The sequence below is a fragment of the Aedes aegypti genome, chromosome 2, assembly GCF_002204515.2.
Source record: "Aedes aegypti strain LVP_AGWG chromosome 2, AaegL5.0 Primary Assembly, whole genome shotgun sequence".
NCBI lineage: Eukaryota > Metazoa > Arthropoda > Insecta > Diptera > Culicidae > Aedes > Aedes aegypti.
Window position 1 is genome coordinate 349,843,068 of NC_035108.1, and position 16,953 is coordinate 349,860,020.

Sequence of the window (16,953 nt, forward strand, 5' to 3'; positions counted from 1 at the left end):
TATGCCAAAAGAGATAGCACAGTACTGTCTTCGGCGAAGTTTTAGTGCTAAGTACGATCTACCTTTAGGAGTTGAGGATCATCCTTTTAGTTGAGAACTTGGCCGGTAGGGGCGCTTTTTCTGATTTGCACATCAGGGATAATAATGCAAAATTTTGTAACATGTGATATCTCTAGATCTTGATGTTTTGGAAGGTTGGTGTCTTCGGAAAAGTTGTTCAGTAGCTCAAGGGCTGACATGCGGTGATCATTCTGATACGGAATTACGTCACCATGCGGCGCTAGTGGGCATGGAATTTTTGTTTTGCGCATAGCTCAGTTGCCTGACTACTTAGAAAGATGGCGTCTTCGGCAAAGTTGCTCAGTATCACAAGCCGAAAGTTTCGAAATTTTGCCACTAGGCGGCGCTAGAGATGAAATAATTTTTGTTTCGCGGATAGCTCAGTAGCCTGACCACTTAGAAAGATGGCGTCTTCGGTAAAGTTGCTCAGTATCAGAAGGGCTAACATTATTTGAGCCGAAAGTTTCGAAATTTCGCCACTAGGCAGCGTTAGTAAGCAAAGAACTTTTGTTTCGTGGATAGCTCTGTAGCCTGACCACTTAGAAAAATGGCGTCTTCGGCAAAGTTGCTCAGTATCGCAAGGGCTAACATTATTTGAGCCGAAAGTTTCGAAATTTTGCCACTAGGCGGCGCTAGTGAGCATTGAATTTTTGTTTTGCGCATAGCTCACTAGCCTGACCACTTAGAACGATGGCGTCTTCGGCAAAGTTGCTCTGTATCACAAGGGCTAACATTATTCGAGCCGAAAAATTCGACATTTTGCCACTAGGCGGCGCTAGTGAGCAAAGAATTTTTGTTTTGCGCATAGCTCAGTAGCCTGACTACTTAGAAAGATGGTGTCTTCGGCAAAGTTGCTCAGTATCACAAGGGCTAACATTATTTGAGCCGAAAGTTTCGAAATTTTGCCACTAGGCGGCGCTAGTGAGCATTGAATTTTTGTTTTGCGCATAGCTCACTAGCCTGACCACTTAGAAAGATGGCGTCTTCGGCAAAGTTGCTCAGTATCACAAGGATTAACATTATTTGAGCCTAAAGTATCAAAATTTTGCCACTAGGCGGCGCTAGTCAACAAAAATATTTGTTTTGTGCGTAGCTCAGCAGCCTGACCACTTAGAAAAATGGCGTCTTCGGCAAAGTTGTTCAGTATCACAAGGGCTAACATTATTTGAGCCGAGAGTTTCGAGATTTTATATATACGTAGAAATCGGGAGAAAAAGGTTTTTTATAGGATTGAATTATTGTTATGAAAAAGATGATTTATATTTTAAAAATATTCAAACAAGAGTGTCGTGTAACTAAAGAGATAAGGTCAGTCGTAGTTATCTCATTAAGATTGTTAGCGAATGGATTTCCCAATTTATTAGTAATGACTGATATTCCAACTTAACTTCATTTCTATCCAAACCATACCTTGAAAAATGTTCAAGAAATGAAGTTCATGCAATGACGAAATAAAAATAAACATACATATTTTTTTCTTTGGTTCATACAAAAAGCTAACGATCACTTATTTGAGTAGTAAACGGATCCTCACTCATTCTCATATCAAATTATTCATCAAAAATTCTCCCAATCCGCCGAAAATACTAGGATACTAGCCACACTTTTATCGGATTGTAAAAACTAATGTATTTATTTTCCTCCAGGCACTTTTACTTAAACGTGACAATGCGAGGAAAATCGATAGCCTAGTGTCATACTGAACAAATTTGGTCAGGCTACTGAGCTAAGCGCAAAACAAAAATTCTTTGCTCACTAGCGCCGCCTAGTGGCAAAATTTCGAAACTTTCAGCTCAAATAATGTTAGCCCTTGTGATACTGAGCAACTTTGCCGAAGACGCCATCTTTCTAAGTGGTCAGGCTACTGAGCTATCCGCGAAACAAAAATCCTTTGCTCACTAGCGCCGCCTAGTGGCAAAATTTCGAAACTTTCGGCTCAAATAATGTTAGCCCTTGGGATACTGAGCAACTTTGCCGAAGACGCCATCGTTCTAAGTGGTCAGGCTACTGAGCTATCCGCGAAACAAAAATTATTTCATCACTAGCGCCGCCTAGTGGCAAAATTTCGAAACTTTCTGCTCAAATAATGTTAGCCCTTGTGATACTGAGCAATTTTGCCGAAGACGCCATCTTTATAAGTGGTCAGGCTACTGAGCTATGCGCAAAACAAAAATTCCATGCCCACTAGCGCCGCCTGGTGGCGTAATTCCGTATCAGAATGACCACCACATGTCAGCCCTTGAGTTACTGAACAACTTTTCCGAAGACACCAACCTTCCAAAACATCAGGATTCAGAGATATCATATGTTACAAAATTTTGCATTCTTATCCCTCATGGTTCATATAGTGCAAATCAGAAAAAGCGCCCCTATCGACCAAGTTCTCAACTTAAAGGATGATCCTCAACTTCTAAAGGTAGATCGTACCTAGCACTGAAACTTCGCCGAAGACAGTACTGTGCTATCTCTTTTGCCATACGAGATATTCAACGACACCCCCAAAGTGATGAAATCCCATAAGCCCTGGGTCTCCTATAACGCAGATTCCTATTACGCCCCCCAACCATGTGTCTAATAGGAGACCTGACTGTATTACGTATATTATTGAGGAAAGGCCAAAGATCCACTAAATATATGTGAAAATTTCAAATGTCCCATGCTAAGATTATAAAGTTGGGGTGAATACACATGGAAATGATTAATTTGTGTTCATGGAATGTTTACGGTGATGAAGTTGTGATGAATGATTCAAGACAGAAAAGTGTTATTATTTTTAGTTATTGAAAACTGTCGAACCTCAGGGTTTGTAAATAAACAATAAGATTAATTTATGTGAAAACATTTCAAATTCTTTATCCAATAAGTTTGAACGTGAAACATAGAACTATTTTTTTATTGCTGCGTGCGTCAGAAGTGCAAATATTTCACAAGAAATGAGATGTCAAAGAAACATTTTTCTTGCTAGGGTGGCGGTGATTTATATAATCGTTGCTAGGTGTCCCTTGATCGTTTTGTGTTACCGCATTTGGAGGACGTTTTGTTGAGATTTGCATCTCAAATGCAAACAGCAATAATACTCAATGATAGCTTGTGGCAAGTCATATAGTATCATATGTTACATGTCAACATCGCCATCCATGAACTTCACTGGAATTTGAAAATAAAGGCTCACATAAACTACAGAGGAAGACTTCGACAAGAAAGATTCCCTGAAGTTAGATTACGAAGCAAGGAAAGGTGTCGATTTTACCCCAAATGAAAGTGTCGATCTTACCCCCAAGTGGACATTTATTTTTCAATGGCGTTTTCAGCTGTCGACAAACCAAAAATTAAATTCTCCTTCCTTTTGCATGAACGTAATAATAGTAAATGAAGATGTAGACACAGAACAAATGACATTTTAAAAATTCCACATGCGAAATAGTTAAAGAAAAACAAAGAAATATTGCAACTGCTGTTGCTTCTATGTTATCCAATAGGATTGTGTTGTTTATGTTGGCAGTTTATTGGTAGCGTTAGTTATAATTTCATCCAAAACACAACATTTCACAAGTAAAGATAGAGTGTGGTGGAAACTGCATGAAATTTGCTCAAAACATGAAAAATCAAAGGGTGTCGATCTTACCCACAGTGTCGGTTTTACCCTGATTTCCCCTATATATTTAAGGATGCAGACCAACTAGCAGGCTGTGTTTTCAGTAAAGTTGTTAGTTAAGCCAAGAGCTATGATTAGCATACCTGATAAATATTAAATAATGTCGCTAGTTGGCATTTATGAGCGTCAAATATTCAAATTCATATGCCTCAAGATTCTTAAGGTTCAAGAATCCATCAATCAATCATCGAAAATTGCAAACCAGATTTTTTGTTTAAATTTGAAGTAAGTATCAATGATTGTAGTTTCTAAGGCCTTTGTACAAATCTAGCATTATATACAGCGCAAGTGCAATACATTGATAAATTTTCGTGAATATTGCTTCAATTAGAGCTACAAAACTGGTTTTGAAAATTTGTAAGACGATGATGGTTATTTTCCTCTTAACTCAATCTCGAAGACTTATGCTTTCGTGAAAGCTGTACCTACTACCGAATTTAATCGAGTTCATGTGTGGTTTTCCTTAATCTGGCATTACGAAAATATGGTAATGCAAACGAATTCCACCAACCTTCTCACTGATCTGCATTGGCAGATATATGGTATCCACCAGTACCTTATAGAGGTAGAATGTTGAGCAAAGCAAACATGTAGTGTATAGTCTTTAGACTAATGAGAAACTTTGTCGAAGACATCGATACCGTAAAACGATAATGTGGGTAACTTTGATAGTACGGGGCTCGCAACATACTAAACGAAATAACATAAATTCTGTCAATCAGCTATGCAAAACGAATACAAAATTAAAGTATATTAATATGACACTTCATGTCAGAGATATTTTTGTTCGAATCGAGTACATTTGAGGCTTTATACTCGAAATTCAATAATCAATGAGATTTTATCATTTTTGAAACGTTTACAAACAATCTGCTCTACGAACGCTATTTGATGAAATTGTAATGAGCTTGTCATCAAATCTTGATAGCCTAGTTATAGTAGAAGTTGAATTTGGTCACAAATCTCTTAGCGAAAAGCAGTTGTGGAGGAAAAAATCCTTTTGAAAATTGGGATCGTTTAGGTAATCAAAGTAAAAAAATTCCATATAACGTTAAACGCCTAGAATTCATACGATTTTGCACAAAATATACTTACTTATAGTCCAAAAACGAGTGAATTATGATAAGTTCAATGTCGATAAGAGATTTTCAATAGATATCTTTTCAGAGATATAATTTTATACATATTATTTTCAACTTATAATGGTGTATGTCATGTTTGTTTTGACTGAAAACACTTTGAAGGTAATTTTATTTCTATAAATTCTGTAATACAATTAATAAAGTGTAATCCACATTCGCTATAAACATTCTACAATCCAGTTTTAACTGCAATGATATCGAACAGTAGTTTGGTTGTGGATTTCCATATGTTTATCTACCTATGACCAAAGTTAACTCGACTTTCTTATGAACAAAAAATATTGGCGCATTCAAAACAAATCGTTACGCAATCTTTGAACTGTAATCAATAACTAAGATACCAGTACTTGCTTTTGAAAATATAAAATAAAAATCCTGAGATCATAGAACAGAAATAAACTGATTTTCGTCCAAAAACTATCAAAGTTACCCCATTTTTCAGTACTTCAAATCATTAGAATTGAGCATCATCGTATGATGTTGTTACAATACGTCATAGTCGCCATGTTTTTTAGCTAGCGCCATCATGCGGTGAAATCCCCAACTAATCAATGGGTAATACAGTAGCCCTTTCCATGTTGAAAATCTTCATCGAAGTGAGTATAATTTTATATAGAACTCCTCCTGAGATATAAGCGTTGAAAGTTTCAAAAATTCGCTGTTTTCGGATCTTATTTTCATAATAACTCCTCTCCGCGATGAACCATTCCCGTTTTGAATTTTATTATATTTTTTTAGTAAAACTTAAATAAATTTGTTTTTCAGAGCTGCAGAAAAATCGAAAACCTGTTCAAATTTGGCGAAGTTATCGCGATCAGAATTTGGGGTCAATATGACCCCAAAACACAGACAATGTAACTTTTTTTTCGCACAGACAGAAGGTTTACTGAAAGCTTCTTTGTCAATTGACAATTTTTGCATGTGTATATCGTGTGGCAGGTACGAACATAAGTTACACCCTGGGAAGTCGAGAAAATTTCCAACCCGAAAAGATCCTCGACCGGCGGGATTCGAACCCATGACCCTCTGCTTGGTCTTGTTAGATAGCTATAAGGTACCGTGGGGTAAGTGGATACAGAAAAACCAATAGTCAACTTCATTGTTATGTACAGCTAACGTGAATAATGTAACTCAAACTTTTTTCTATGGATAACAAATGAGGGACTAATATACTTCAAATCGTCACATATTTCGATTTTTCTGATTCTTATGTATTGAGTATGAGGGACTTGAAAATTTGCGTCGATTGATCCACTTGCCCCACCATGGTGGGGTAAGTGGATCACCAATAAAAAATATCTATTATCAAAACAAATGTGGTGTAATTATGTATAGTGAGAATTATATTACTCTCGTTCTTTTAGTGCTTTTTAGTGCTGGTTTTGTTGCATTTTGATACTTTAAAAACTAAAAAGTAGCTTTATTTTATCAAAATATTATGAAAAATATTTATACATGCGTTCGCACTAATTTGAACAAAAAAAAGCATTATAACTAGAATAATTTGGAGTAAATTCATTCATTCATACTTAAAAGTTATACAGAAGATTGTAGGATTATTCCTAACGATGTTTCAAAAAAAAAAAAAAATATTCGTTGTTTGAAAATATTAATTAGATATACTTTTTTCAACCAACTGAAATCATTTTATTCTATTTATGATTATATTTGTATCATCTCTCTAGAATAGTTTATATGATCAAATAAGGTAAGATAATATGTTTTCAATTGGAAAAATTGTATATTTTGCTCTTTTGCAACTCAGCTTAAATAAACCACGAACATTTTTGTTTGAATTTTGCAATATTCATTCTTTTATATATTTTTATACCAGAAAAATGAAAAAAAAAACCTTTTAGGTGGATTAATTCAAATTCTCTTAGGTCAATTTGACAAATTTAAACAAGGAATGAAAAAAGTTGAAGGGAAACAACATTTGCGAATATTAAAACTTATTCAAATTCTCGTAAGCAGTCTGCCAATAAACGTTAATAATAATTGATCCACTTACCCCACCCCATTCAAATGTAGGGGTAAGTGTACCATGTCCAATATATCTGTATTTATCTATAAAAATCACATATTTTTCATTGTGATTCATTCATTTGGAACTGAAATGCTCACCACGTGTTGAAAACACTACTATTATTCGATTTTAGACAGAGATACAATGATTTTTTACGAATGGAAAACAATTTTCAAATTAATTTATTTTTGCAGCTGAAAAGTTTGATTGTGTTGGTGTACGTGTAGTACCAGTTTTGCAATAGTATCAGTGTGGGCGGAAGAATATAACCTAAAACGAAGCAATGGTGCAAGAACATTCAACATATTCAAGTAATTATGCTTAATATGGACAAATGATCCACTTACCCCACTGTTACACTTCCCCCACTGTACCTTACTGCGGCGTTGTATCATCAGAAAATCCATTGGCACATTATGACAAGCTTTACTGAAGCTGCATGCTGTATTCTGTCACGGCCCCTATTTCGCTGTTGCAGTGTGTAATTGAACACCAATGCCGTAAGATTACTCTTGCATCTCACGGAGGTATCATATAGCAAAACAAAGTCACCCCACAACAGAACCTTGATTGAAATAGGACGATCAGTAAATTGGCCTTCATCGTCAATAGCGTAGTGTGTGGTAGAGCCGTTTCGTAATCGACCCTGCCATACACAGCGTATTTAGCATCAAATAGGCGTTAATCCGTTTAAACAAATCATCCACATGTAGTATAACTTCAGCACGGTCCACTGCCGTTTGCACACCGTAAACGAATGGAAACTTTTAGCGACCCAAGTTAGTTCCCATTTGCTCCAATTTCCACGTTCCATGGCCAATCGTTTGCACTGTGAAATTGTCAAGAACGGATATGTCTATTATTCAGTCTAGCTTCCTGTCTGATAATTAAAGGACTGCGTATTGAAACCCCTACACAGTGGGAAAAGATGGACCCAAAACGGCACATTATTTATGCAGTTGATTGTGATAATAATATGGAGCGCACTTCATTAGGTATTTATCAATGACTAAAAGAGCACGTAATGTCCTAAAAAATTTGATTTCATGTCGGAATTCAAACTGTTCATTGGCAAAAATTGAATTTTCGTTGATGTAGACCATCATTCTGTTCAAAATTACCTCTTTAAAAAGTTTACCGATAGATGAATGCAAGCTGATTGAACAATAGCTAGAATTTTCAGCAGCATTTTGTCCGGTTAAGGTGAAACATCTCGAAATCCAAAGATGGTCGGCACAATGGCCGATTTGTGCCCCTACTCACGTTTTCAAAACCACAAAACTGGAGAAATAGTTGGAAAACGTTTCTGATCTTCTTATTTTAAGCTTTCTGCCAGTGCACAAAGCCAAAATAAAAAGTGCACCGTTGTTGGATGCTTTTTTCGCTAGATTTGTGCCTTTGAAGTTTAAGTGCAATATTAGAAGTTGACTCCAAACTGTTTCACCTTAAAAATTGGTATAACCTTGGCATTTTTCCATTTGCCAGGAAAATATGCCAACTGAAAACATTTGTTAAATATATCAATCTAGAATTATAATTTACTATCTGGAAGTTTGTTGATGAGGGTGTTACACATTCACATGAATTGGGTGCCGTTTAGAGTCCATTTCTCCCCACTGTGCCCTGGTTGACTAAACCGCGAAACGCTTGGCGTAACTAATCCTTTCTCCCTTTTATATTTGCCACGTTTTCCGCTGCGTGCTTGATGTATCATTTGCGCGACCACTGTGTGCGACAGGAACCGTTCGATTTGGATGAGCTCCTACCGGCGATTGGCGAGTTTGGGCGGTACCAGAAACTGCTGCTCTGGCTGATATGCCTTCCGGCGTGCATTCCGTGTGGATTTTGCGCCTTCAACCAGCTGTTCATGACCGACGTTCCGGAGGACTACTGGTGCAAGATACCCGAGTTGCAGAATTTCAGCGTGGAGGAACGGAAGCTGTACGGCATTCCAACGGTTGAGGTAAGTTTGCGTTTTGATTGTTCTGTGGAAGCGCCGGCGGTTGAGAGGCGGTTTCAGATGATTCAGTAGAGTTAATTGAATCTGACGCGAAATAGGTATAGGGCGTTTCAATTGCAATTCCGATTTAATTACTGGTTAGAAGGGTTTATGAATGAAGCTTAACAGTTCAACGTGCTGACACGCGTGGATGTATTGATTTATATAGAGGCAATAAATTAATCTAATTAATTGCAGGTCTTCAATTCAGTAGTATTTAATGTTTATTGTATTAAATCAACCTTTAATTTGCTTTTATTTTTTAAAAGCGTTAAAAAGTGGTTAATATATATTCAATACCCTTGTTCGTACTTATATATAGCTTTTCATAATGATATGACCACCCGTAATTTTTCGCACACATCAATATATAAATTAAGTAAGAAAAATCTGATACCTAGTTACAATGCACATACGAGGTATTGAGGCAAATCGAAAATTATTTCATGAAGATTAGTATTTTCTAGTGAAGATGTTCGCAGATTGGGCATGGTTTTGATTTTTGGTAATGAAAATCGAATGGATATTGGTATATTCAAAATCCATGTGGCTTTAATTTATTCTAAGTGACCAACTTTTGGCATGACAACACTATAATAACAATACAGAACATTCTTCAAAATATTTTCTTATCATGATTTTAAAAATAGGTCTGTAAGTTGCATCACCTACACAAAAAAAAAAAAAAAAACTGGTGCATCTAGGAGTTTAAAAATCTTCTAAAGACCTGCCTGTTGTGTGTATTGTTCATGCACATGCCAGTGTACAAATTTGGTTCGCGCTGTGTGGGATTCACTGGTGACCTACCCACTAAAAAATTCTCCTAGGATCCCTTGCACCTGATTCACCCTCCGGCACCACCTTGCAGTATTATTTGTATTTGTATTTGTACTTCGTCTTCAATTATAAAAATTGTACAGACTGTTCTTACTCTATTCTCCTTATCCAAGATTTAAAATGCGTCTTGGACATACCAAAGTCATGTAATCTGCTTACTTCATTCTATGCTCTTAAACAAGAACTGTAGCTACTGTGCTGTCCATAGTTAGTTCCATGGAATGGTACACTAATCGCGGGATAGCTGCGCAGGTTTCGTGATGGAACTTGAAAGTTTGTTTGTTCCAAAAGCTCTGGACAATCGGTGTTTCCCTCAAGAACGTCAAAAACGAACAATCGTTGGCTGTTTTCCGTCGATCTGACAAAGTCTCCAGCCCAATAAGCCTGCAACGCGCTTGATAGTCCGGTAAATTTACAGGGTCATTCCATGGAAGTAGACGCAAGGCGAATCGAATAAATTTCCGCTGAACTCGCTCTATGCGGATGATGTGCGTTGCTTGGTAAGGAGCCCATATTGGTACTGCATACTCGAGAATGCTTCGAACCAACGAACAGAAGAGCGTTTTCAATGTGTAATCATCAGTGAAATTTGATGTGTTGCTCCGAATGAATCCAAGAACCGAAAATGCTTTGGCTGTCATATTTGAAATATGTTCATGAAAACGTAGTTTCGAGTCAAATGTAACACCTAAGTCACGGATGGTGTCGGACCGTTCAAGTGAGCGGTTACCGATGGTGTACTGGTAATTCGTTACATTGCGACGACGCGTGAACGAAATCACTCGGCATTTCGATATGTTGATTTGCATCCCGTTCTGATTGCACCACAGTAGAAGGTCATCAATGTCATTTTGCAGGGCAAGACAGTCTATTGTTGATTCGATCACTCTGTAGAACTTAAGATCATCTGCAAACAATTGCTTCGGGGACCTGAGTCGTTAGTACACGTCATTCACGAAAAGAGTTAAGATGAGTGGTCCAAGTACACTTCCTTGTGGTACGCCAGACGGTATGGGAAATTCATCTGATGAAGCTGAATTCACGAACACTGCTGCTTTTCTATGCGTCAGGTATGAGAGAAGCCACCCAGTGATGTGTTCAGGAAATCCCATGTGCTTCAGCTTTTCGACGGCGTACATGTGTGGAACAACATCAAAAGCCTTAGAGAAGTCAACATAAATTGAATCAACCTGCTTTCTCTGCTCAATCTCTTTGAAAAGCACACTGGAATAGCACATAAGATTCGTCGTCGTTGATCTTTGCTCTACAAAACCATGTTGATGTTCAGAAATCACTGAATGTATAGTTCTATACAGTGCATCTCGAACCATTGATTCAAAAACTTTTCCGAGAGAGCAAAGAATAGAAATTCCTCGATAGTTTTCGACGTGATTTGAGCTGCCCGATTTATGTATAGGTACTATTCGAGCTGTTTTCCAGGCTTTTGGAAAAGTCCTAGCTCTGAGCGACTGGTTAAAGAGACTAGCGATAGGCAAAGCCAAAGAGGAGGCACATTTCTTCAGAAACAAAGGAGGCAAACCATCCACACCAGCACCCTTTGATTCATCGACATCTTCCAGAGCTTTCCGCACATTATCTACTGAAAAACTTAGTTCAGGAATATTGATATCGTACGTTGGTACTTCTTCAAAGCATCCCGCGTGGGCTGTAGGCGCATCTGCGCTGTAGACACTGAAAAAACTTGGCGAAAAGTCCTGCTGCTTCAGCATCCGAATTCACTCCGCCAAACACAATATTCGTTCCATTCGTACAATTTCCAGAATGACATCGGGTTTTGCTTCAGATCTCTCTCTAACTTCTGAATATATTCTCTGTAAGTGACGGCTTGCAAATTCTTGTAAGACGATTCCATATTTCGAAGATTTGTATAGTTGGTCGAGGACCTCGTCAAGAAGAACCGTTTCCTCGAATAATGAAGCATGTTCCTCGTGTTCCTGAGTTCCGCCGTCCACCAAGGTCTTCGCAAGGGTCCATGGGAAACGCGACGAGCTCGTGGGACATGCGCATCGAATATTTCATTAAACTGATAGTAAAAGCATGATATTTTGTAGTCGACAGCCCCCTCACCAAACTGCCAATCAACGGAAGCAATCACATCGTTTAGATTATCAAAATTACAATGCCTAAAGTCCATAGATTATCAAAATTACAATGCCTAAAGTCCATCTCCATTGAAGTTACGCGTTGTTTTTCCATACTAGTATGCATATCCAACAACATAATAAATGGTTTATGGTGAGGATCCACTGGTAGTAGCGACTGTGGTGGGTCAACTAACTCCACTACGTCTGATGAGTTGACAAACGCCAAGTCAAGTAACCGCTCATTAATGTTTGTGAGTCGGTTAACCTGTGACAAACCATGCACCGGGAGTGACTCTAGAAGTGCTAACTCTTGCTCAGAGGAAGCATTAACAGGTAGATATGAAGCGAGGTCTTCATCAAACCGCCACCGGAGATGCGGAAGGTTATAGTCCCCTAGCACAACCAAAAAATCAGAGTCATCAAGCTGATCAAAGATGGAAAGAACTGCGTTACAATGAGACCAGTACAGATCGGGGAGATTATTTCGAAGGAGAGGTGTTATGTGCTGTTTGCGATTTCGACGTATTCTATCATTATCATGCTAAACCCTTTGCCCCTGTTAGATGCTAATAATGCTCTCGTTTTACGCCATTCAACGAACCATATTAAGCCATTTGCTCATCATGCTAAGCACTTTGGCTCCAGCAATACTGACTGCTGTGTGCGTTTCAAACGCAAATTCCAAATGCGGGAACACCAAACGCGGTAAGATTTTTAACAAGGAAGGCGAAGTCAAAGATCGGTTTTCTTTGCTAGGTTGGCGGTGATATGGATCATGGTTGCTAAGTGGATACTTTGAATTACCGTTTTGATTCATATTACGGACACTTAAGGCCTCAGTGAAGTATAACCCAGCAGAGAGCATACAAAATAAATCATTCTGTATGATTCTTTAGCATTATCAAGCGTTGGAAGCCCTTAACTTTCGAATGGTGGATAAAGAATTCGCTTCCGTAACTTGAATAGTTTTTAATAAATCAAAATGTGTGGCCTTTTCATGATTCTTATTCCGGACGTTTCCTCATTTTTGCTTTATATTCCGGACACTTTGATTCGAATTCCGGACAGCTCATGATAATCATTAATGGAACAGTGAAATCATTATTTGATAACGTCAAACCACTAAAGAGACATCTAAGGTAGTTGGGCAATATAAATTTTCAAAGATATTTATGGAAAATGCTTACTAAAATGAGCCTTGAAATCGAGAACTTTTAAACGGCAAAAATTGAAACATTTCGTGTGAAATGTTTCCCATACAAAGTAGAGTGTCCGGAATTTGAAGCTGTCCGTAATATGAATCAAAACGGTACCGCATTAAAACCCAGTTAGAATGGATTTGCACGTCAAACGCAAACAGCAATATAGGCCTTTTCATGTGACAGATCCGTCTATGCATTTGTTTACATCGGTGGAGGACCGGTGCTAACACGGGCCTATCATTTTCATAGAAGAACTGTCATAGTGCTTCCCGATCAGCTGATTTGAGACGTCACACAGTGCGTTGAATGTATATAGATGCGGGACAAAAATCAAAACTGGAAGATCAAGCCATTTGAACACCGTGGTATGGAAGAGAAAGTGGTTTCTGGTCAAAAAAGCTACAATTTGCATAAATGACATATAATATACGCATAATCGCAAAAGTGTCCCAAACGCCAATTTCATTATTTTCCAAGAAAAACCTTGCAATTTGTTCTTTTATTGTTCATAATGATGTAAACACTTATTTGCAAACATGTCTTTTCTCACTCGTAGCTGCAAAAGTGACTTATACGCCTTTATGCAAAAAAATCGCATTTTTTATAATTTTTAAGTTTTTAATAAAAAATTTGAATAAAATCTTGGAAACTACATTCTAAATATATAATTCTAAGCATAGACTTGCTCTGGTGTAATTTCTGATTGAGCCGAGACCACATAGTGTTGCAAGATTTCCGGATTTTCTATCACAAACAACTCATTTTCATACTTGTGCTTATTAAGGGGTATACCTAAAAATACTCAAAAATCTCGAAGAGTTGCAGGGAGTTGCAGCTGTATCTTTCAGACCTCTTAGAGGACACTCTAAGAAACATGTCTGTGCGTGATTTAGGGTGGAACTCGATGGAACTTTTTTTGAATCGATACTTAAAGTTAGGGGGAGATCCCCCAGTACCGGACACTTAAGCCACTAAGTTCATAATTCGAAAACTATTGATTTTATGGGCTCGTGTTACCCATTTATGATAAATATTATCATTTTTATAGTTTACAAAAATAAATTTGAAAATATAAATATGAATTTCGACATCGCATTTTGATGATGTATTTTAGTACCAAATTGATCCTTCTCGAAAGGTGGCACCCAATATCGGACACAATCTGAAAATGCCTCAAAATCTGTAAATTTGAACATCATTGAATGTTTTTATTATAGGAATAGTATATATTTGCCAATTCAATGGATTTGCAACATTTAAAAGAATAATTTGAGTTTTTCTTAGTTTGCAAGATGCTTATCAAAAACCTCTTCCATATATGATGAAAAATAGCACATTTTACGATGTTGTTCTGAATGTTCATTCTTCTTAATTTTATTGCATGTTTGATACCATGATCGATGGAACCCATGAAAAATGAAAGTATTTTGAGACACTGACGCAATAATTACAAAGATATCATATAACAAATCAAACTGTCCGAAACTGAGGGACAGGAGGTGCTTAACGAAAATTGTAATTTGTCCATATTAGTTCAATTATGGTATAAAATACATTCATACTATCAAATAAGGATTATGTTCGATCATGCTTGCGTGATCCAAAGTATTTTTTCATATTCAAAATAATTACTAAATAGGCTCAAAATTAAGAGAATACGTCAATTTTTTAAAGATTTTCAAACTTTTCTACTTTTTTAAAAAGGCATGCATATTTCAAGGATGTGTTATTCTACGCAAACATTAGTCTACATAATAGCTTTCTTTTCTACAAATACACCATCTTGATTGGACCATGATTTCTCAATGTTTCGACTTTGTCCGGTATTGGGTGCTGTCCGGCACTGGGGGATCTCCCCCTACTTGTTAGTATTTCATAAGTTTGATTTCATAGCCAACTCAACGTGCCGATTTCTCATATTCAAAGCTAAGATTTGTGTTCTTATCCCATCAAATATACTTTAACAACCTTCAGACATGTTCTCTTTCAAATTTTGATTGAATAGATTGGTTTCAACTGTTTCCGTACTAGTTGAAAGGAATGATGAAAACATGCGACAAAATTTAGTTTTTCTGCTACTCCGACGACTGTCACTTTCGACGCTTGTTGTAGTAGCTTTTGTGCTTTGTATAGGTTATCAATACTTGTTTCAATAACGGATGGTATCTATAAACAATCGTGGATGCTTATCATCGCCGGATAAAATAACTTGAAATTTGATTTTTGTCTATGGAGCAACGCACTGTGCGTCATGTGAATAGGCCTATTGTCGGTAACATGCTATAATTTCGCCATTCAGAGATCCTGTTAGCATAACCTACTTTGTTCAACTGTCGCCATTCAGCCACCCATCTTGGAACCAGTTGGTTCTCAACGAAGAAATTTCCCCCCACACCGACCGTGAGCCATTTAGCTCTCGAACTTTTCGACTCTATTCGGATAATCCCCGGCGGCGGATCTAGCCCACTCCGTCCGAAAGTTCCACGCCGTTGGAAGATCTTCCGAAAATCGACCGCGTGTCATGTCACGCTCCAGTGTTACCATGCGACTGTTGAATATATTTGTTTCAGTGTGTTCAATCGACACCTCTCGCACTCGAGATAACTTGTATGTTTTATGGACACACCATGGTTATGTTGTGTTGTCGAATCGATTTGTTATTGTTTTTAATATTGGAAATAAATATGATTCGTTCGAGTGTCGTTAAAGCGTACACAAGTGTTTTGCTCTTTTTCCGGTCCGTAAAGTTCCTTTCTCGTCCCACTGTTTGTGTTTCCACTGTGGTGAAGTTTCCAACAGCGACTGCCCGTTGGCTCTCGCGTTCATCGTGTTCTATTCTGGCAGTCCTCGTCGGTGAGTCTGTCTTATTCCGAAGGAATTCACTGCGAAACCGACCGTGAGCCATTTAGCCTCCGAACTTTCCACGCTTTACTTGGATAGTCCCTGCTGGAGGATCTCTCGTTTGCTGTTCTCTCCATTTCCGCTGGAGAAACGACATTATCTTTACCACCGCTGTATTTTTTTTTTTTTATTTTTTATTTTTTTTTTTTTATTTATAGGCACTCCGTGCTCGTGGCCACTACTGTGCCGGACTCAGTTGATCTGTAGCTGCTTTATCGATACAGATCTATTTTCAACTTATCTATATTTACATCTAGTTTCACTCTCTCCTACTCTTTCTCACACCGAGCAGGTAGGAGAGAGCTCTGCTGTTAGTGAGGCTAGCTGCCTGCGAAGAGGGTCAGTTTGTCTCAGTCACCATCTGATACTGACGGAGGATGGGATGTGCTCCGTGAGGCGTCTTCTGGTGGCTGGACGGGTTTTTTTGTGGAGGGGCTGGGAATCGAACCCATGACCTTCCGCTTATGAAGCGGAAGCGTAACCTCAAGGCTACAGACCCCCCTAACCACCGCTGTATTCACCGCATTCTAGATATTTTGGTCACTACACTACAGCCGTGGCCTGATAGGAACTGCGTCATATGGAACCTGACTTCTTCGTGTGTCCTGTTCAGTGTTCACCCATTTCGACCTGTTTGGGGTAAGACGATAGGTCCACCTTCCATTCGCAGCGGTATCCCATTCCTGCTGCCACTTCCTCATTGTGTTGATTCTTGCAATCTTCCGAACTCCTCTAGTGCCCGTGGCCTCGTAGCACTCACAATCTTCTTCAAAAACGTAGCCGATAGGGATCATGCCTTCAAAGATATGGTGCCGCAGGCACTCGATACCCGCATGCCCATCAGCCTGAGTGCCCAGTGGTACATTGCGTTCCTCTGTGGCAAGCATCTCCACTCTTTCCAGTGATTCGCCAACCACCCCCAGCGTTATGTCGTATGCTCATCTCACGATTTCGACGCCTCTTGGTAGCTTCAGGGTCAGCACTCCATCGTACATTGCGTTCCTCAATGTCGGATCCAAAATAGAG

The 16,953-nt window shown here is 38.3% G+C and overlaps 1 protein-coding gene across 1 annotated transcript in view; it reads left to right on the top strand.

Annotated features, from left to right (window-relative positions):
• LOC5577560 (carcinine transporter) overlaps window positions 1-16,953 on the top strand; it is a 46,822-nt gene that overhangs the window by 12,590 nt on the left and 17,279 nt on the right. Inside the window, exon 2 of the mRNA XM_021846265.1 lies at window positions 8,622-8,846. Within this exon, the coding sequence (XP_021701957.1) occupies window positions 8,622-8,846 (225 nt within the window). The remainder of the gene's footprint in view (window positions 1-8,621; window positions 8,847-16,953) is intronic.